Source organism: Procambarus clarkii, unplaced genomic scaffold (assembly GCF_040958095.1).
Source record: "Procambarus clarkii isolate CNS0578487 unplaced genomic scaffold, FALCON_Pclarkii_2.0 HiC_scaffold_196, whole genome shotgun sequence".
Classification (NCBI taxonomy): Eukaryota; Metazoa; Arthropoda; class Malacostraca; order Decapoda; family Cambaridae; genus Procambarus; species Procambarus clarkii.
In genome coordinates this window covers 243827-267077 of record NW_027189229.1, presented here as the reverse complement: position 1 = coordinate 267077, position 23251 = coordinate 243827, and the positions used below count along the sequence as shown (strand labels likewise).

Here is a 23251-nt window from a genome sequence, read left to right as displayed (position 1 = left end):
CTAAAAACCAAAGCTGGGAACATTAGTGAAATACCATCGATGGTACACAGGCGTGCCTCCCATGCCCTTGCACCATCCATAGCACTGCTGTTCAACAAATCCCTAGAGTGTCATACCTTCCCTGATATCCTTAAAAAAGCAAGAGTAACGCCAGTTCATAAAGGAGGTAACACGGCAGACATAAATAATTACAGACCCATATCGAATCTACCTATATTATCAAAATTATTTTTTTTTTTTTTACAAACAGCTCTACTCCAATCTTGTAAAATTCAATATACTAAGTCCCTGTCAGTTTGGCTTCCGCTCCCAAAAGAGTACCAATGATGCTATTGTTAGTCTGCTTGACTTAATCTTCTCAGCCCTTGACAAAAGTGAGTTTCCAATTGAACTCTTCATTGGCCTGAGAAAGGCCTTTGATACTGTTAACCATAACTACCTCTTACTTAAATTCCACCATTATGGAATCCGTGGCCTTGCCCTAAACTATATCCGATCCTATCTTAGTAACAGACACCAATATGAAGCCATCAATGATATAACCTCTCCCACTCTACCACTTAATTACCGTAAAGGTGCCACAGAGCAGCATCCTAGGACCCTCCTGTTTCTTATATACATCAATGATCTCCCTAATGTCTCTAACATACTTAAACCTATATTGTTGGCTGATGATACTACTCATCTACTCTGACCCCAACCCACTCCTGTTAAATAATGTTGTAAACAATTAATTAAAAAAAGTCTACTTGTGGATGTCAACCAACAAACCTCACACAAAACATAGAAAAGACCTACTATATCTTATTTGGAAACAAATCAACAAATGCAATTCAGCTTCAGATAGATAATGTAAACATTAGCAATAAAAATGATGGAAAGTTTCTTAGCCTATACTTAGACAAGAGACTCAACTTCCGCACCCATATACAACACATAACTAAAAAGGTTTCTAAAACAATTGGTATACTCTCTAAGATACTCTCTAAGATCAGATATTATGTACCCTACTCTGCTCTCCTCTCACTCTATTATGCACTTATCTATCTCTATCTTACTTATGGTAGCTGTGCTTGGGGTTCAACCTCTGCAAACTACCTCAAGCCCATCATCATCCAGTAAAAATCTGCTATCAGGACAATAAATAACTCTACCTTCAGACAACACACAGCTCCCTTGTTCAAATCCTTAAACATGCTAAACAAATTCACTCCATACATTCTCCTGTGTAAATTACGTTTATAAAGCCCTTTTTCTAACTGCAAACCCTGTTCTGAAACTCTTCCTGGACAGATGTAATAGAACACATGGCCACGTCCCCACCAGACATAAATATCTCTTTGATAACCCCAGAGTCAAACTTAATCTATGTAAACACTCTATGTAAATAAAGGGACCTAGTCTATGGAACTCACTCCCTTATAATGATTTGAAAAGCTGTCCAACTTCTGCCATATTCAAAAATAAAACCAAAAAGTACCTGTAGTACTTTTTAAGTACGAGGGAGTAATGCGCAAAGCGTCCCTCACCTGTGACGTCACAGCGTCACCTGACGCCATATCAACACATCGGCCATTTTGTCGTCAGTTCAGTCATGGCGAGGACTAACCCTTCATGCAAACTGCACCTACTATCAAGAAGAAGAAGATTTTGTGTTCCACCGATAGTATTATCGTAAGTAAGCACTTATATTTTATATTTTATTAAATTAATTGATTCTATTTTTCTGTAATAAAGGTCCAAAGGGTTGTTAAGGAACAAGGGTGTAGCGATACCGACGCTCAGTGCGCTCAACTCACACCAAAGTATCACCTGTGTAGCTTCTGTAATTAGTGTTAATTAGTTATGCTATAAGATAATGAAGCGAGTATAAGATTAACTCGCTACAAGGGTACTGTGTTGGGAGGTGAGGGCTGTTACTGGTGTCTGTGGGGATGTGAGGACTTGTACCAACCACTATCACCACCAGTACCTTGTCTTGCATCCTGCTAAAGTATTCCTATCGAGATATGAAGTATTATTGCATTCATATAATTATTCATTCATTGTCATTACTATTTTTATGGGCTATGTTCTGTTACCCTAATGCTTTTTACCCCTGGGCATGTCCATTTACTCTCCAGCCCTTCACAAGCCACTGCTGCACCCCCTCCATGCCCATACTTACTGTGCTTATTCTTACAGGACTGCACTGCATTATGTGGTGCTCACTGCCTGGACACCTTGATACATGCATTATAGGGTTCTGGTAGTTGTTCTACTCACCAAGCCCTTCCAAGGCCAGGCTTGACATGTGAGAGCTTGGTCCAACAGGCTGTTGCTTGGACAGGCCCCTCAGGCCCACATATCCACCACAGCCTTGTTTGTCCGGCACTTCAAAATCAAATGTTTATTTACGTAAGGTACATACATATTTTTAGGTAAGGTACTCTTTATTTGGGTAAATTTATCTTCGTAGTATTTAGCTTTGGCTCGTCTAATTATCTTGGATAGCAATAACGAGTAATTCTTTGAGAATTCTTTGGAGACAATTCCTAACCTATACTTCTCCCAACCTATACTTCTTCTCAAGGTCATCTTCACTTCTTGAAGATGTTCAGGTTTTCTCTTGAAGATGTCGACGGTTGTTCCAGCAATACTGTATTTCTTTTATTGCTGAAAACCTGTTTTCAGCCATAAAAAAATAATCCTGAATCCAGAAAAAAATCCCTTTTGTATCGTCTGGAAATTTTCAAATATTGCTGATCAAACCTGAGTCTAAATTATTTGTATATATTATGAATTACAGAGGTCCCAGGACAGGGTTTTTAGGCACTCCACTTACATTTTCCCACTCTGACTTAACCCCCATTTATACAAACTCAGTCTTATCTTTTAGCTAATAATTTATTGTACACACCATACTCAGCCTGTGTAGGGTAGTTTATTGTGCATGTGTAGTATATATATTTGTGTAGTATATTTGGTATATTTAATGCCTCTAACCTCTCCTCATAGTTCTTGTCCTTCAGTTCTGGGAGCCACTTAGTAGCATGTCTTTGCACCTTTTCCAGTTTGTTTATGTGCTTCTTAAGATATGGGCACCATACAACCGCTGCATATTCCAACTTTGGTCTAACAAAAGTCGTGAACAATTTCTTGAGTATTTCGCCATCCATGCATTTAAAAGCTCTGAATATTATCCTTTACCTGCAATTGGTTGTTGCTGTATTTATAGAATATGATTTGTTCAACTTTACATTTGTTTGTTCCTTTTTTTCAAAATTTCTTTCTGCCTCTCTCCTCACTGCCGTGTAGTTGTTTCTCTTTGTATTACTGGTATGTTTGGGGGTTTGGCCTCTTCGTATATTGATTCCATTTTTGTGTCTTTTGGTCTCTGTCCGTCTTGAAATTTCAGTTGAACAAATCCTGTTTCCTAGTTCTGCATCTTTGTTTTGGTATAAATGTTTTTGTTCCTTTATCATATATTTCACAAAATTGACATACTGTGCATTAATTCATCTCAATTACTTCCTTTCCTAACAGCAAGCCTTTCCAGTAAAATTCTTTGAATTCTTTTCTGACTTCTGGCCTAATGTTTGTTTTATCCTAGTGTGTATGATGCCTAGCGTGTGTCTGGTGCCTGTTGTGTTAAACCGAAGATAAATGCATAAGTATAGGTCAGTAATTTCTCCAGCTTTGAAAGGGGCTTTCATTATGCAGCAGTATTCCACTCTAGAGAGCACTAGCGTCTTGAAAACTATCATCATCGGTATAGCATCTCTAGTGTGAAAAGTTCTTGTTATCTATCCTGTCATTTTTCTTGCAGTTGTGACGGCTACTTTATTGTGTTCTTTAAATGTAAGGCCTTCTGACATCAGTACACCCAAATCCTTTACGTTGCTTTTCCGTTCAATGTTATGATTTGACTGAGTTTTGTAAGTGGTTTCCGTTTTTATATTTTTTATTTTTTCCGTAGCGCATGAGCTGAAACTTATGTTCGTTAATCACCATGTTATTTTCTGTAGCCCATAGAAAGACCTGATTTACATCTGATTGGAGGTTTGCCGTGTCCTCTATGTTGCCTACTCTCGTGAAGATTCTAGTGTCATCTGCAAAGGATGATCAAGTACTATAGGTTGTGTCCTTGTCTATGTCCGATATGAGGATGAGAAAAAGTATTGGAGCAAGCACAGTACGCTTGGGGACTGAGCTCTTTACGGTTGATGGTCCAGATTTTATTTTGTTGACTACTACACATTGGGTTCTATTAGTCAGGAAGTTGTATATCCATCTGCCTATTTTTCCGGTAATTCCTTTTGAACGCATTTTATGTGCAATAACACAATGGTCACATTTGTCAAAGGCTTTTTTTTGTCAAAGCGTTTTGTTTGTCTTCCATGGCATCTAGTGCCATGTCAGAGTGGTCCAGCAACTGTGATAGGCAAGAGCGCCCTGTTCTGAAACCATGTTGTCTGGGGTTATGGAGATGCTGTGATTCCATGTATTTTGTGATCTTACTTCTTAGCATTCTCTCAAAGATTTTTATGATGTGCGATGTTAGTGCTATCGGTCTGTAGTTTTTTGCCTCTGCCTTATTTCCTCCTTTATGGGGCGGTGCTATCTCTGCGGTTTTTAGTATGTCAGGGACAATGCCAGTATCTTGGCTTTGTCTCCAAAGAATGTGAAGGGCCTGCGATAACGTTTTTTACAGTTCTTGATGAATATAGAGTTCCAAGAGTCAGGGCCTGGTGCAGAGTGCATAGGCATACTGTCTATGGCTTCTTCAAAATCCAGTGGGGATAGGATCACATCTGATTTATGATTTGATGTTGGTATCATATCCATGAAAAATTCATTTGGGTTATCAATCAGATGGATGGAGAGCTACACTCGTGGTGTCCCATTTTCCCAGCACTCTTTGTCATATAATGCTTTGAAACTTTTGACGGATTTGGCCTCCACCACCTTCTCACCTAACATGTTCCAACCGTTTACCATTCTGTTTGCAAAAGTGAATTGTCTTACATTTCTTCGGCATCTTTGTTTAGTTCGTTTAAATCTATAACCTCTTGTTCTTGAAATTCCAGGTCTCGGGAAATCTTCCCTGTCAAGTTTATCAATTCCTGTTACTGTTTTGTACGTAGTGATCATATCTCCTCTTTTCCTTCTGTCTTCAAGTTTGGAATATTTAATGCCTCTAATGTCTCCTCATAAATCCTGCCCTTCAGTTTTGGTATGAATGTTTGTGTGCCTTCATCGTATATTTTGCAAAATATGGAATACATCTCATTTACTTTACTTTAAGAATATGGTTCGATCAATTAAAAACCCTCTTGTTCAAATTGCAAAGAGACTGAAAGAGATGCAGCATGCTCAATGGATTATATATTAGTGATTATTATTAGGATTATATATTAGTGAATCATATTAGTGATTCAATTATTATGGTCATAAAACAATAAACAAATAGTTTTGGTGTTATTACACTCTATTCACAGGTTATATATAAGTATCTGCATGTTTTGTTCACCATTACAAACCACTAAGTTGGTTTGATTTTTGTTGAGATTGTTATTTATGATAAGATTCCTTACGTTATCTGAGAATGAAGCTATGTCGGTATTGGGAAATCTATAGATGGCACTTATAGTCAAGGAGGATTTAAGGGATTTACTGGAGAACTTGGCAAAGGTATATTCACAATAGTCGTCTCTATTACTAATGAGATTATTGCAGATGAAGGTATCTTTGTAAGATATTGCTATGCCACCTCCTTTTTTTATTAGGCCTGCAGTTGTGAATGGCTTTATTATCACCTTCATTGTATTATCACCTGACCTAATGCGGGTATAAAATCAACTAATATATATATATATATATATATATATATATATATATATATATATATATATATATATATATATATATATATATTTATTCAAAATTCGTCAGTGTACTACATTTTTGTTGTTGCTTTTAGGTGATGCTTTTAACCAGTGTACGTGGGTCTGATTGTGAAACCACAGTTCGAAGAATAATGAAGATATGAACAAACGGCCTGTGGTCACTATACAGTCTGGAAGGGCAAAAGAAGAAATTGGCATTTCTACAAAAACAAGAACTATATAATGTTATTTTAAGTAAGTAACCAAAAAATTAAATAATTTTTTTAAAGTTTAAAATTCACTTAAAAATGTAAATTTTAAGTTAAAAAATTTTAACCAAAAAACTTGATATTTTTCATATTTGGAACCATTCCATAATCCCAAGCATAAATGATTATATTTCTATCACTTGCTCTTAAGATTGTTTCATTTAATAGAGGTTGGGCATAATTGTTCTCTGCTGCTAATAGAACTGACTGACTTAGCTATAGGAAAATGTAAAATTAATTGGTTTATCCATTACAGTATTTTGCAGTTTATTTCATGATCCTGTGCTTAATACTTGCATAAATAGTAGATTACAAAATGCATTTTTATATCATTAGTATTGAATAATAATAATGCAAATAATTGACTTATAAATGATGTACAATTAATTGGTAGGTGATATTATATTATTAATATTTTTTCATTCTTGCAAAGCCTTAACAAAGTCATTAACATGTTAATATAAACTTGATCACCTTCCACTTATTTTCTCATGTGCTACCTACATGTACAAAACCTTATTCCTAAATGCATATTTTGTTCTGAAACTTGTCCTTTATATGTTGTGTATCACCATCTCTGGAGAGTTTTATCTGATTGATGTATAAATTACTTTTAATTTTACAGAATATTATTGTTATACTGAATTTATTATTATATAAATAACTTAATTTTACAGAATCATATATCAACGCACATCCACAAGTTGAGGAGGAGGATGTGACCTTCCAGATTTCTGAAGTACTGAAACAGGCACCAAACAGGCCTGGTGGATCTAGGTACAAGGTAAAATAATTTAATTTTTTTTTTTTTTTTTTTTTACTAATTGTCCGATATATATATATATATATATATATATATATATATATATATATATATAAATATATATATAATGTGTCGTACCTAGTAGCCAGAACGCACATCTCAGCCTACTATGCAAGGCCCGATTTGCCTAATAAGCCAAGTTTTCTTGAATTAATGTTTTTTCGACTACCTAACCTAACATTTTCAGCTACCTAACCTAACCTATAAAGATAGGTTAGGTTCGGTCATATATATCTATTAATTTTAACTCCAATAAAAAAAGAATTGACCTCATACATAATGAAATGGATAGCTTTATCATTTCATAAGAAAAAAAATAGAGAAAATATATTAATTCATGAAAACTTGGCTTATTAGGCAAATCGGGCCTTGCATAGTAGGCTGAAAAGTGCGTTCTGGCGACTAGGTACGACATATATATATATATATATATATATATATATATATATAAATATATATATATATATATATATATATATATATATAAATATAAATATAATGTAATATAATATAATATAATATAATATAATATAATATAATATAATATAATATAATATAATATAATATGTATGTGTGTGTGTGTGTGTAATTACCTAAGTGTAGTTAAAGGATGAGACCGTCTTCCCAGCACTCTTTGTCATATAACGCTTTGAAACTACTGACAGTCTTGGCCTCCACCACCTTCTCACCTAACTTGTTCCAACCGTCTACCACTCTATTTGCGAAAGTGAATTTTCTTATATTTCTTTAGCATCTGTGTTAAGCTAGTTTCAATCTATGACCTCCTGTTCTTGAAGTTCCAGGTCTCAGGAAATCTTCCCTGTCGATTTTATCAATTCCTGTTACTATTTTGTATGTAGTGATCATATCACCTCTTCTGTCTTTTAGTTTTGGCATATTTAATGCCTCTAACGTCTCCTCGTAGCTCTTGCCCTTCAGTTCTGGGAGCCACTTAGTAGCATGTCTTTGCACCTTTTCCAGTTTGTTGATGTGCTTCTTAAGATATGGGCCAACTTCTGTTGTTGGGCACCACACAACAGCTGCATATTCTAGCTTTGGCGTAACAAAAGTCATGAACAATTTCTTTAGTATATCACCATCCATGTATTTAAACGCAATTCTAAAGTTAGAAAGCGTAGCATAGGCTCCTCGCACAATATTCTTTATGTGGTCCTCAGGTGATAGTTTTCTATCTAGAACCACCCCTAGATCTCTTTCTTTATCAGAATTCTTTAAAGATTTCTCACATAATGTATAGGTTGTGTGGGGTCTATGTTCTCCTGTTCCACATTCCATAACATGGCATTTATTAACATTAAATTCCATTTGCCAAGTGGTGCTCCATATACTTATTTTATCCAGGTTTTCTTGAAGGGCATGACAATCATCTAAATTTCTTATCCTTCCTATTATCTTAGCATCATCAGCAAACATGTTCATGTAATTCTGTATACCAACTGGTAGATCATTTATGTAGACAATAAACATCACTGGTGCAAGAACTGAACCCTGTGGTACTCCACTTGTGACATTTCTCCAGTCCGATACATTGCCTCTGATTACTGCCCTCATTTTTCTATCAGTCAGAAAATTTTTCATCCATATTAGAAGCTTACCTGTCACCCCTCCAATATTTTCCAGTTTCCAGAACAACCTCTCTATGTGGAACTGTCGAATGCCTTTTTTAGGTCCAGATAGATGCAGTCAACCCAACCATCTCTTTCCTGTAATATATCTGTTGCTCGATCATAGAAACTGAGTAAATTCGATACACAGGATCTTCCAAATCGAAAACCATACTGTCTGTCTGAAATTATATCATTTCTCTCCAGGTGTTCTACCCATTTAGTTTTAATTATTTTTTCCAATATTCCAATTCCAATTTTTTCCAATAATGTGTGTGTGTGTATGTATATTTGTGTTGTTGAATATGACCGAAAGTCATAGTCTTTCTGCCCCTCTCCTTACTGCTATTGTTGTTTCTCGCATCTTTGTATTGCTTGTATGTTTGGGCAATTTTTCCCTTTTTCCTAGTTCTGCATCTCTGCTTTAGTATAAATTTTGTTGTGCCATTATCATATATTTCACAAAACTTGACATACATCTCATTTACTTCATGTCCTAACAGCAAGTGTTTGTCAAATTCCTTAAGGAAATATCTGAGTTCCCCATAATGACCTCTCCACAAGTCAGGTTTTTCAACTGCTTCAAGCTCATTTTCTTCCAGATTATAATGCATTGCATACTTTATTCCCAAAAAGACATGGTCACTTTTACCCAAGTGACAATGTCACTTGGGTAAAAGGAGGGAGGTACTGAAAGGAGGAAAAGGGAGGTACTGAATGATAAATATATCTTTCTCTTTCCTGGTAAATATAATATCCAGCATGGAGGGAACATCCCCTTCCCTCATCCTCGTAGCTTGTTTAACATGTAGAAACATGAATGTTTACAGGGTGAGGTTTACGAAATTATATATATATATATATATATATATATATATATATATATATATATATATATATATATATATATATATATATATATATAATATATAAAGTTTGTGTGTGTGTAATTTATATAAATAAATAATTAAATATTAATTTTGTTAATATCTTTTCAGGGAAAGCTTGCAAGTACAATTCGTATACAAGAGGGGCAACAAGAGCCAGAGGATGTCTACTAAGAAAATATATAAGTCTTTATCCTCACACTCTTGATATATGGTCTTCTCTGGTCTCTTTATTTTCTCTCCTCACAAATGTCCCTTTTTTTTATTTCTTTTACGTTTCTCTCCTGTTTTTCTTAACTTTTAATCTCTCCTTTCCTCCTCTCTTCTAACAGCTCTCGTTTCCTGTCTCTTCTAGCTTCTCTCTTCCTTTACTTTTTATATTTGTGGTATTCATTTATGTCATTTTTATCTTGTATATTTTTCTTGTATTTTTTTCTTATCTTGTGTTTCTCTTCCCCTTCTCTTCAATGATTTCTCATTTCTCTCCTCTCTCTGTTGTTTCTGTTCTGTCTTCTCTCTCCTTGCCTTAATTTTGTTCTGTCTCCTCTTTTGTTGTGTGTGTGTCTTTCTGTCTATGTCTGTCTGTCTCTCTCTTTCTCTCTCTCTCTCTCTCTCTCTCTCTCTCTCTCTCTCTCTCTCTCTCTCTCTCTCTCTGGCTCTCTTGCTCTCTCTCTGGCTCTCTTGCTCTCTCTCTGGCTCTCTTGCTCTCTCTCTGGCTCTCTTGCTCTCTCTCTGGCTCTCTCTGGCTCTCTCTCTCTCTGGCTCTCTCTCTGGCTCTGGCTCTCTCTTTCTCTCTCTCTCTCTCTCTCTCTGGCTTTCTTGCTCTCTCTCTCTGGCTCGCTCTCTCTCTCGCTCTCTCTCTCGCTCTCTCTGGCTCTCTTGCTCTCTCTCTCTCTCTGGCTCTCTCTCTCTCTCTTGCTCTCTCTCTCTGGCTCTCTTGCTCTCTGGCTCTCTTGCTCTCTCTCTGGCTCTCTTGCTCTCTCTCTGGCTCTCTTGCTCTCTCTCTCTCTCTGGCTCTCTCTGGCTCTCTCTCTCTCTGGCTCTCTCTCTGGCTCTGGCTCTCTCTTTCTCTCTGGCTCTCTCTTTCTCTCTGGCTCTCTCTCTCTCTGGCTCTCTCTCTCTGGCTCTGGCCCTCTCTCTCTCTCTCTCTCTCTCTCTCTCTCCCTCTCTTTCTCTGGCTCTCTCTGGCTCTCGCTCTCTCTGGCTCTCGCTCTCTGGCTCTCTCTCTCTGGCTCTCTCTCTCTCTGGCTCTGACTCTCTCTCTAGCTCTGACTCACTCTCTCTCTGGCTCTGGCTCACGCTCTCTCTCTCTGGCTCTCTCTCTCTCTCTCTCTGGCTCTGGCTCTCTCTCTCTGGCTCTGGCTCTCTCTCTGGCTCTGGCTCTCTCTCTCTGGCTCTCTCTCTCTCTCTGGCTCTCTCTCTCTCTCTGGCTCTCTCTCTCTCTCTGGCTCTCTCTTTCTCTCTGGCTCTTTCTCTCTGGCTCTCTCTCTCTGGCTCTGGCCCTCTCTCTCCCCCTCTTTCTCTCTCTCTCTGGCTCTCTCTCTCTGGCTCTGACTCTCTCTCTGGCTCTGGCTCACGCTCTCTCTCTCTGGCTCTGGCTCTGGCTCACGCTCTCTCTCTCTGGCTCTGGCTCTGGCTCTCTCTCTCTCTGGCTCTGGCTCTCTCTCTCTCTGGCTCTCTCTTTCTCTCTGGCTCTCTCTTTCTCTCTGGCTCTCTCTCTCTCTCTCTCTGGCTCTGACTCTCTCTCTCTCTGGCTCTGGCTCACGCTCTCTCTCTGGCTCTCGCTCTCTCTCTCTTTGGCTCTCATATTTCATTTGATTTAAAAATGTCTGAGATTTTTACTTAATCTAAGTTATATTGCATGGTGCTAATATGAATATTATACATGACTTTTTTCTTTTCTTTCTCTCTCTCTTTCTCCCTTTCTTTCTTTCTCTTTCTTTCCTTCTCTCTTTTTCTTTCTCTTTCTACATGAATATTATACTTGACTGTTTACATTCACTTGTAGATTTTTATTTTTAGTTAATTAGTCCTAAACTTTTGATTAATAGATTTTTATTATTAGTCATAGAAAAACTATAGTGTTATATGTATACTCGGAAAATTTTACTTGTTTTAGTTTTAAGTAACAATAACTGCTTGTAACGTCAGACTGATCTCAGCATGACATGAATCACAGGCTGCTTGATCACAAAATCTATTGTGTTCACATATTGCATATATAGATTTTTAAATTTTTACTTTTATATTCTGTTATAGATATAGTCTATATATTTCGAGCTATTACATATATTTTGTTGTATTACTCATTCTTAATTAAATAAATATAATATTTTAATTCTCTTTTTGTACCCTATTTATTTGTAATTTGCACATACATATATAGGATGTCCATTTCTTTCTCAGATATGTCTTCTTTCTTTCTCTCCCTTTCTATTTCAGATATGAATTAAAAAATTATTATACCCTAAACGTTTTAATGTAGGTAATTAAAAGATTATAAAAAAGTTTTTAGAAATGTTAATTATTTACGTTCTAAGGTTGTATATAAAAGTTCTCAAAAAACCTTTTCTAAACGTAATTATAAACGTGCTGAAAACAATGAAATGTCGTTTTTAGGATGTTTTAAAAACATGAAAATGTTTGCTGGGAAACATCCCTACAGTTTTCAAAATAACCCTAATACCCCAATTTCGAGGCCTGAGCAATATTTTGGAGCCAAATTCTGGCTCTCTGCACGTATTCGCAGTTTGAAATTTAGACTTTTTTATAACCTACATATGCCAAGTACTGAAAGCGACGTTTGGTCACATTTGTGCAAACCTCCCTGCAGTTTTCAAAATATCCCAAATATACCAATTACGAGGCCTGAGCCATATTTTGGTGCCAAATTCTGGCTCTCTGCACGTATTCACCTTTTGATATTACGACTTTTTATACCCAACATATGCCAAGTACTGGACGCGGCAATGAGTCACATTTTGAACAAACTTCCCTACAGTTTTCAAAATAACCCAAATACCCCAATTTCGAGGCCTGAGCAATATTTTGGAGCCAAATTCTGGCTCTCTGCACGTATTCGCAGTTTGATATAACGAATTTTTATACCCAACATAGGCCAAGTACTGGACGCGGCAATGAGTCACATTTTGAACAAACTTCCCTGCAGTTTTCAAAATATCACAAACATCCCAATTTCGAGGCCTGAGCTATATTTTGGAGCCAAATTCTAGCTCTCTGCAGGTATTCGCAGTTTGAAATTTACGATTTTTTATACCAAACATATGCGAAGTACTGAATGCAGCGTTTGGTCACATTTGTCCCAATCCCCCCTGCAGTTTTCAAAATATCCCAAATATCCCAATATCGAGGACTGAGCCATATTTTGGAGCCAAATTCTGGCTCTCTGCATGTATTCGCAGTTTGAAATTACAACTTTTTATACCCATCATATGCCAAGAACTGAATGCTGCGTTTGGTCATATGTGTCCCAAAGTCCCCTGCAGTTTTCAAAATATCCCAAACTTCCCAATTTCGAGGCCTGAGTCATATTTTGGAGCCAAATTGTGGCTCTCTGCACGTATTCGCAGCTTGATATTACGAATTTTTATACCCATCATATGCCAAGTACTGAAAGCGGCAGTGAGTCACATTTGTCCCAAACATCCCCGCAGTTTTCAAAATATCCCAAATATCACAATTTCGAGGCCTGAGCCATATTTTCGAGCCAAATTCTGGCTCTCTGCACGTATTCGCAGTTTGATATTACGAATTTTTATACCCAACATATGCCAAGTCCTGAAAGCAGCATTGAGTCACATTTTGAACAAACTCCCCTGCAGTTTTCGATATATCCCAAATATCCCAATTTCGAGGCCTGAGCCATATTTTGGACCCAAATTCTTGCTCTCTGCACATATTCGCAGTTTGAAATTGATACTTTTTAATATCCATCATATGCTAAGTACTGAAAGCGGCAGTGAGTCACATTTATCCCAAACCTCCCCGCAGTTTTCAAAATATCCTAAATATCCCAATTTCGAGGCCTGAGCCATATTTTGGAGCCAAATTCTGGCTCTCTGCAAGTATTCGCAGTTTGATATTACGACTTTTTATACCCAACATATGCCAAGTACTGAAAGCTGCGTTTGGTCATATGTGTCCCAAAGTCCCCTGCAGTTTTCAAAATATCCCAAACACCCCAATTTCGAGGCCTGAGCCATATTTTGGAGCCAAATTCTGGCTCTCTGCACGTATTCGCAGTTTGAAATTGCGATTTTTTTTATACCCAACATATGTCAAGTTCTGAAGGAGGCGTTTGGTCATATGTGTCCCAAAGTCCCCTGCAGTTTTCAAAATATCCCAAACTTCCCAGTTTCGAGGCCTGAGTCATATTTTGGAGCCAAATTCTGGCTCTCTGCACGTATTCGCAGTTTGATATTACGAATTTTTATACCCAACATATGCCAAGTCCTGAAAGCAGCATTGAGTCACATTTTGCACAAACTCCCCTGCAGTTTTCGATATATCCCAAATATCCCAATTTCGAGGCCTGAGCCATATTTTGGACCCAAATTCTTGCTCTCTGCACGTATTCGCAGTTTGAAATTGAGACTTTTTAATACCCATCATATGCTAAGTACTGAAAGCGGCAGTGAGTCACATTTATCCCAAACCTCCCCGCAGTTTTCAAAATATCCTAAATATCCCAATTTCGAGGCCTGAGCCATATTTTGGAGCCAAATTCTGGCTCTCTGCAAGTATTCGCAGTTTGATATTACGACTTTTTATACCCAACATATGCCAAGTACTGGACGCGGCAGTGAGTCACATTTTGCACAAACTTCCCTGCAGTTTTCAAAATATCCCAAACATCTCAATTTCGAGGCCTGAGCCATATTTTGGAGCCAAATTCTAGCTCTCTGCACGTATTCGCAGTTTGAAATTACGACTTTTTTATACCCAACATATGCAAAGTACTGAAAGCGGCGTTTGGTCACATTTGTCCCAATCCCCCCCTGCAGTTTTCAAAATATCCCAATATCGAGGCCTGAGCCATATTTTGGAGCCAAATTCTGGCTCTCTGCATGTATTCCCAGTTTGAAATTACAACTTTTTATACCCATATATATATATATATGGATAAGCACCTCCAAAGGATACCTAATCAACCAGGCTGTGACTCGTACGTCAGGCTGCGAGCAGCCGCGTCCAACAGCCTGGTTGATCAGTCTGGCAACCAGGAGGCCTGGTCGACGACCGGGCCGCGGGGACGCTAAGCCCCGGAAGCACCTCAAGGTAACCTCAAGGTAAGGTAACCCAACATATGCCAAGTACTGAAAGCTGCGTTTGGTCATATGTGTCCCAAAGTCCCCTGCTGTTTTCAAAATATCCCAAACATCCCAATTTCGAAGCCTGAGCCATATTTTTGAGCCAAATTCTGGCTCTCTGCACGTATTTGCAGTTTGAAATTGCGACTTTTTTTATACCCAACATATGTCCAGTACTGAAAGCGGCGTTTGGTCATATATGTCGCAAACTCCCCTGCAGTTTTCAAAATATACCAAACTTCCCAATTTCGAGGCCTGAGTCATATTTTGGAGCCAAATGCTGGCTCTCTGCACGTATTCGCAGTTTGATATTACGAATTTTTATACCCATCATATGCCAAGTACTGAAAGCGGCAGTGAGTCACATTTGTCCCAAACATCCCCGAAGTTTTCAAAATATCCCAAATATCCCAATTTCGAGGCCTGAGCCATATTTTGGAGCCAATTTCTGGCTCTTTGCATGTATTCGCAGTTTTAAATTACGACTTTTTAAACCCAACATATGCAAAGTCCTGAAAACGGCAGTGAGTCACATTTTGCACAAACTCCCCTGCAGTTTTCAAAATATCCCAAATATCCAAATATCGAGGCCTGAGTCATATTTTGGAGCCCAATTCTGGCTCTCTGCACGTATTCGCAGGTTGAAAATACGACTTATTATACCCAACATATGCCAAGTACTGAAAGCGGCAATGAGTCACATTTTGCACAAACACCCCTGCATTTTTCTAAATATCCCAAACATCCCAATTTCGAGGCCAGAACCATATTTTGGAGCCAAATTCAGGCTCTCTGCACGTATTCGCAGTTTGAAATTACGAATTTTTATACCCAACATATGCCAAGTCCTGAAAGCGGCGTTTGGTCACATTTGCTTCAAACCTTCCTCCAGTTTTCAAAATATCCCAAACATCCCAATTTCGAGGCCTGAGCCATATTTTGGAGTCAAATTCTGGCTCTCTGCACGTATTCGCAGTTTTAAATTACGAATTTTTTTATACCCAACATATGTCAAGTCCTGAAAGCGGCGTTTGGTCTCATTTGACCCAAACCTTCCTCCAGTTTTCAAAATATCCCAAACATCCCAATTTCAAGCCCTGAGACATATTTTGGAGCCAAATTCTGGCCCTTTGCATGTATTCGCAGTTTTAAATTACGAATTTTTATACCCAACATATGCCAAGTGCTGGAAGCGGCATTTGGTCACATTTGTCCCAATCCCCTCTGCAGTTTTCAAAATTTCCCAAATATCCTAATATCGAGGCCTGAACCATATTTTGATGCCAAATTCTGGCTCTATGCATGTATTCGCAGTTTTAAAATACGAATTTTTATACCCAACATATGCCAAGTCCTGAAAGCGGCGTTTGGTCACATTTGTCCCAAACCTTCCTCCAATTTTCATAATATCCCGAACATCCCAATTTCGAGCCCTGAGCCATATTTTGGAGCCACTTTTTGGCTCTCTGCATGTATTCGCAGTTTGAAATTACAACTTTTTATACCAACATATGTCAAGTACTGAAAGCGGCGTTTGGTCATATGTGTCCCAAAGTCCCCTGCAGTTTTCAAAATATCCCAAACATCCCAATTTCGAGGCCTGAGCCATATTTTGAAGCCAAATTCTGGCTCTCGGCACGTATTCGCAGTTTGATATTACGAATTTTTATACCCAACATATGCCAAGTACTGAAAGCGGCAGTGAGTCACATTTTGCCCAAACTCCTTTCCAGTTTTCAAAATAACGCAAATATCCCAATTTCGAGGCCCTGAGCCATATTTTTTTAGCCAAATTGTGGCTCTCTTCACGTATGCGCAGTTTGAAAATACGACTTTTTTATACCCAACATATGCCAAGTACTGAAAGCGGCGTTTGGTCACATTTGTCCCATATATCCCTGCAGTTTTCAAAATATCCCAAATATCCCATATTCGATGCCTGAGCCATATTTTGAAGCCAAATTCTGGCTCTCTGCACGTATTCGCAGTTTGATATTACGACTTTTTATACCCAACATATGCCAAGTACTGAAAGCGACGTTTGGTCACATTTGTCCAAACCTCCCTGCAGTTTTCAAAATATCCCAAATATACCAATTACGAGGCCTGAGCCATATTTTGGAGCCAAATTCTGGCTTTCTGCACGTATTCACAGTTTGATATTACGACTTTTTATACCTAACATATGCCAAGTACTGGACGCAGCAGTGAGTCACATTTTGCACAAACTCCCCTGCAGTTTTCAAAATATCCCAAACATCCCAATTTTGAGGCCTGAGATATTATTTGGAGCCAAATTTTGGCTCTCTGCACGTACTCGCAGTTTGAAATTACGACTTTTTTATACGCACCATATGCGAAGTACTGAAAGCGGCATTTGGTCACATTTGTCTCAAAACTTCATGCAGTTTTCCAAGTATCCCAAACATCCCAATATCGAGGCCTGAGCCATATTTTGGAGCCAAATTCTGGCTCTCTGCATGTATTCGCAGTCTGAAATTACAACTTTTTATACCCATATATATATATATATGGATAAGCACCTCCAAAGGATACCTGATCAACCAGGCTGTGACTCGTACGTCAGGCTCCGAGCAGCCGCGTCCAACAGCCTGGTTGATCAGTCCGGCAACCAGGAGGCCTGGTCGACGACCGGGCCACGGGGACGCTAAGCCCCGAAAGCACCTCAAGGTAAGGTAACCCAACATATGCCAAGTACTGAAAGCTGCGTTTGGTCATATGTGTCCCAAAGTCCCCTGCAGTTTTCAAAATATCCCAAACATCCCAATTTCGAGGCCTGAGCCATATTTTGGAGCCAAATTCTGGCTCTCTGCACGTATTCGCAGTTTGAAATTGCGACTTTTTTTATACCCAACATATGTCAAGTACTGAAAGCGGCGTTGGTCATATTTGTCGCAAACTCCCCTGCAGTTTTCAAAATATCCCAAACTTCCCAATTTCAAAGCCTGAGTCATATTTTGGAGCCAAATTCTGGCTCTCTGCACGTATTCGCAGTTTGATATTACGAATTTTTATACCCATCATATGCCAAGTACTGAAAGCGGCAGTGAGTCACATTTGTCCCAAACATCCCCGCAGTTTTCAAAATATCCCAAATATCCCAATTTCGAGGCCTGAGCCATACTTTGGAGCCAATTTCTGGCTCTTTGCATGTATTCGCAGTTTTAAATTACGAATTATTATACCCAACATATGCAAAGTTCTGAAAACGGCAGTGAGTCACATTTTGCACAAACTCCCCTGCATTTTTCTAAATATCTCAAACATCCCAATTTCGAGGCATGAGCCATATTTTGGAGCCAAATTCTGGCTCTATGCATGTATTCGCAGTTTGATATTTCGAATTTTTATACCCAACATATGCCAAGTCCTGAAAGCGGCAGTGAGTCACATTTTGCACAAACTCCCCTGCAGTTTTCGAAATATCCCAAATATCCCAATTTCGAGGCCTGAGACATATTTTGGACCCAATTTCTGGCTCTCTGCACGTATTCGCAGGTTAAAATTACAAATTTTTTATACCCAACATATGCGAAGTATTGAAAGCGGCGTTTGGTCACATTTGTCCCAAACCTTCCTGCAGTTTTCAAAATATCCCAAACATCCCAATATCGAGGCCTGAGCCATATTTTGGAGCCAAATTCTGGCTCTCTGCACGTATTCGCAGTTTGATATTACGAATTTTATACCCAACATATGGCAAGTACTGAAAGCGGCAGTAAGTCACATTTTGCACAGACTCCCCTGCAGTTTATGAAATATCCCAAATATCCCAATTTCGAGGCCTGAGCCATATTTTGGAGTCAAATTCTGGCTCTCTGCACGTATTCGCAGTTTGAAATTGCGACTTTTTTATACCCAACATATGCCAAGTCATGAAAGCGGCGTTTGGTCACATTTGTCCCAAACTTTCCTCCTGTTTTCAAAATATCCCAAACATCCCAATTTCGAGGTATGAGCCATATTTTAGAGCCAAATTCTTGCTCTATGCACGTATTCGCAGTTTGATATTACGACTTTTTATACCCAACATATGCCAAGTCCTGAAATCGGCAGTAAGTCACATTTTGCACAAACTCACCTGCAGTTTTCGAAATATCCCAAATATCCCAATTTCGAGGCCTGAGTCATATTTTGTAGCCAAATTCTGACTTTCTGCAAGTATTCGCAGTTTGATATTACGAATTTTTATACCCAACATATGCCAAGTCCTGAAAGCGGCAGTAAGTCACATTTTGCACAGACTCCCCTGCAGTTTTCAAAATATCCCAAACATCCCAATTTCGAGGCCTGAGCCATAATTTGGAGCCAAATTCTGGCTCTCTGCACGTATTCGCAGTTTGAAATTGCGACTTTTTTATACCCAACATATGCCAAGTACTGAAAGCGGCAGTGAGTCACATTTTGCCCAAACTCCCCTCCAGTTTTCAAAATAACGCAAATATCCCAATTTCGAGGCCTGAGCCATATTTTGGAGCCAAATTCTGGCTCTATGCTCGTATTCGCAGTTCGAAATTACGTCTTTTTATACCCAACATATGCCAAGTACTGAAAGCGGCGTTTGGTCACATTTGTCCCAAACCTCCCTGCAGTTTTCAAAATATCCAAAACATCCCAATTTCGAGGCCTGAGCAATATTTAGGAGCCAAATTCTGAATCTCTGCACGTATTCGCAGTTTGAAATTGCGACTTTTTTATACCCAACATATGCCAAGTACTGAAAGCGGCAGTGGGTCACATTTGTCCCAAACCTCCCTGCAGTTTTCAAAATATCCCAAACATCCCAATTTCGAGGCCTGAGCCATATTTTGGAGCCAAATTCTGGCTCTCTGCACGTATTCGCAGTTTGATATTACGAATTTTTATACCCAACATATGCCAAGTACTGAAAGCGGCAGTGAGTCACATTTTGCCCAAACTCCCCTCCAGTTTTCAAAATAACGCAAATATCCCAATTTCGAGGCCTGAGCCATATTTTGGAGCCAAATTCTGGCTCTCTGCTCGTATTCGCAGTTCGAAATTACGTCTTTTTATACCCAACATATGCCAAGTACTGAAAGCGGCGTTTGGTCACATTTGTCCCAAACCTCCTCGCAGTTTTCAAAATATCCCAAATATCCCAATTTCGAGGCCTGAGCCATATTTTAGGGCCAATTTTTGGCTCTCTGCATGTATTCACAGTTTGATATTATGACTTTTTATACCCAACATATGCCAAGTACTGAAAGTGGCAGTGGGTCACATTTTGCACAAACTCCCCTGCAGTTTTCAAAATAATGCAAACATCCCAATTTCGAGGCCTGATCAATATTTAGGAGCCAAATTCTGGCTCTCTGCACGTATTCGCAGTTTGAAATTACGAATTTTTTATACCCAACATATGCAAAGGACTGAGAGCGGCGTTTGGTCACATTTGTCCCAAACCTCCCTGCAGTTGTCAAAATATCCCAAATATCCCAATATCGAGGCCTGAGCAATATTTTGAAGCCAAATTCTGGCTCTTTGCATATATTCGCAGTTTTAAATTACGACTTTTTATACCCAACATATGCCAAGTGCTGGAAGTGGCATTTGGTCACATTTGTCCCAATCCCCTCTGCAGTTTTCAAAATATCCCAAATATCCTAATATCGAGGCCTGAACCATATTTTGAAGCCAAATTCTGGCTCTTTGCATGTATTCGCAGTTTTAAAATACGACTTTTTATACCCAACATATGCCAAGTCCTGAAAGCGGCGTTTGGTCACATTTGTCCCAAACCTTCCTCCAGTTTTCAAAATATCCCAAACATCCCAATTTCGAGGCCTGAGCCATATTTTGAAGCCAAATTCTGGCTCTCTGCACGTATTCGCAGTTTGAAATTACGACTTTTTATACCAACATATGTCAAGTACTGAAAGCGGCGTTTGGTCATGTGTGTCCCATAGTCCCCTGCAGTTTTCAAAATATCCCAAACATCCCAATTTCGAGGCCTGAGCCATATTTTGGAGCCAAATTCTGGCTCTATGCACGTATTCGCAGTTTGAAATTGCGACTTTTTTTAAACCCTACATATGTCAAGTACTGAAAGCAGCGTTTGGTCATATGTGTCCCAAAGTCACCTGCAGATTTCAAAATATCCCAAACTTCCCAATTTCGAGGCCTGAGTCATATTTTGGAGCCAAATTCTGGCTCTCTGCACGTATTCGCAGTTTGATATTACGAATTTTTATACCCAACATATGCCAAGTACTGAAAGAGGCAGTGAGTCACATTTTGCCCAAACTCCCCTCCAGTTTTCAAAATAACTCAAATATCCCAATTTCGAGGCCCTGAGCCATATTTTAGAGCCAAATTGTGGCTCTCTGCACGTATTCGCAGTTTGAAATTACGACTTTTTTATACCCAACATATGCCAAGTACTGAAAGCGGCGTTCGGTCACATTTGTCTCAAACATCCCTGCAGTTTTCAAAATATCCAAAATATCCCATACTCGAGGCCTGAGCCATATTTTGAAGCCAAATTCTGGCTCTCTGCACGTATTCGCAGTTTGATATTACGACTTTTTATACCCAACATATGCCAAGTACTGAAAGGATGTTTGGTCACATTTGTCCAAACCTCCCTGCAGTTTTCAAAATATCCCAAATATTCCAATTACGAGGCCTGAGCCATATTTTGGAGCCAAATTCTGGCTCTCTGCACGTATTCACAGTTTGATATTACGACTTTTTATACCCAACATATGCCAAGTACTGGACGCAGCAGTGAGTCACATTTTGCACAAACTCCCCTGCAGTTTTCAAAATATCCCAAACATCCCAATTTCGAGGCCTGGGCCATTATATGGAGCCAAATTCTGGCTCTCTGCACGTATTCGCAGTTTGAAATTACGACTTTTTTATACGCAACATATGCGAAGTACTGAAAGCGGCGTTTGGTCACATTTGTCTCAAAACTTCATGCAGTTTTCCAAGTATCCCAAACATCCCAATATCGAGACCTGAGCCATATTTTGGAGCCAAATTCTGGCTCTCTGCACGTATTCGCAGTTTGATATTACGAATTTTATATCCAACATATGCCAAGTACTGAAAGTGGCAGAGAGTCACATTTTGCACAAACTTCCCTGCAATTTTTAAAATATCCCAAACATCCCAATTTCGAGGCCTGAGCCATATTTTGGAGCCAAATTCTAGCTCTCTGCACGTATTCGCAGTTTGAAATTACGACTTTTTTATACCCAACATATGCGAAGTACTGGAAGCGGCGTTTGGTCACATTTGTCCCAATCCCCCCTGCAGTTTTCAAAATATCCCAATATCGAGGCCTGAGCCATATTTTGGAGCCAAATTCTGGCTCTCTGCATGTATTCGCAGTTTGAAATTACAACTTTTTATTCCCATATATAAATATGGATAAGCACCTCCAAAGGATACCTGATCAACCAGGCTGTGACTCGTATGTCAGGCTGCGAGCAGCCGCGTCCAACAGCCTGGTTGATCAGTCCGGCAACCAGGAGGCCTGGTCGACGACCGGGCCACGGGGACGCTAAGCCCCGGAAGCACCTCAAGGTAACCTCAAGGTAAGGTAACCCAACGTATGCCAAATACTGAAAGCTGCGTTTGGTCATATGTGTCCCAAAGTCCCCTGCAGTTTTCAAAATATCCCAAACATCCCAATTTCAAGGCCTGAGCCATATTTTGGAGCCAAATTCTGGCTCTCTGCTCGTATTCGCAGTTTGAAATTGAGACTTTTTTTATACCCAACATATGTCAAGTACTGAAAGCGGCGTTGGTCATATTTGTCGCAAACTCCCCTGCAGTTTTCAAAATATCCCAAACTTCCCAATTTCGAGGCCTGAGTCATATTTTGGAGCCAAATTCTGGCTCTCTGCACGTATTTGCAGTTTGATATTACGAATTATTATACCCATCATATGCCAAGTACTGAAAGCGGCAGTGAGTCACATTTGTCCCAAACATGCCCGCAGTTTTCAAAATATCCCAAATATCCCAATTTCGAGGCCTGAGCCATATTTTGGAGCCAATTTCTGGCTCTTTGCATATATTCGCAGTTTTAAATTACGACTTTTTATACCCAACATACGCAAAGTCCTGAAAACGGCAGTGAGTCACATTTTGCACAAATTCCCCTAAAATTTTCAAAATATCCCAGATATCCCAATTTCGAGGCCTTGAGCCATATTTTAGAGCCAAATTCTGCCTCTCTGCACGTATTCGCAGTTTGAAATTACGACTTTTTTATACCCAATATATGTCAAGTGCTGGAAGCGGCATTTGATCACATTTGTCCCAATCCCCTCTGCAGTTTTCAAAATATCCCAAATATCCTAATATCTTGGCCTGAGCCATATTTTGGAGCCAAATTCTAGCTCTCTGCATGTATTCGCAGTTTTAAATTACGACTTATTATACCCAACATATGC

General features: G+C 39.0%; 1 protein-coding gene across 4 annotated transcripts; it reads left to right on the top strand.

Annotated features, from left to right (window-relative positions):
* The first annotated feature begins 1552 nt into the window (after positions 1-1552).
* On the top strand, positions 1553-11807 carry LOC138361139 (uro-adherence factor A-like). Of its 4 annotated transcripts, none has more exons than XM_069320590.1 (5): positions 1555-1674; positions 2185-2420; positions 5963-6122; positions 6814-6920; positions 9583-11807. In XM_069320590.1, the coding sequence occupies exon 5, from the start codon at positions 10046-10048 to the stop codon at positions 11207-11209; it is 1164 nt and encodes a 387-aa protein (XP_069176691.1). In that variant the 5' UTR covers positions 1555-1674; positions 2185-2420; positions 5963-6122; positions 6814-6920; positions 9583-10045; the 3' UTR covers positions 11210-11807. The 4 variants fall into 4 exon arrangements, with proteins under 4 accessions (XP_069176689.1, XP_069176691.1, XP_069176690.1 ...); XM_069320589.1 differs by having other exon boundaries at positions 1556-1674; positions 2185-2402; XM_069320588.1 differs by lacking the exon at positions 2185-2420 and having other exon boundaries at positions 1553-1674.
* Positions 11808-23251: the final 11444 nt, after the last annotated feature.

Bases quoted from the DNA above. Each gene is read 5' to 3' on its own strand.
- LOC138361139 (XM_069320588.1), top strand. From the start codon at position 10,046: ATGTCTGTCTGTCTCTCTCTTTCTCTCTCTCTCTCTCTCTCTCTCTCT.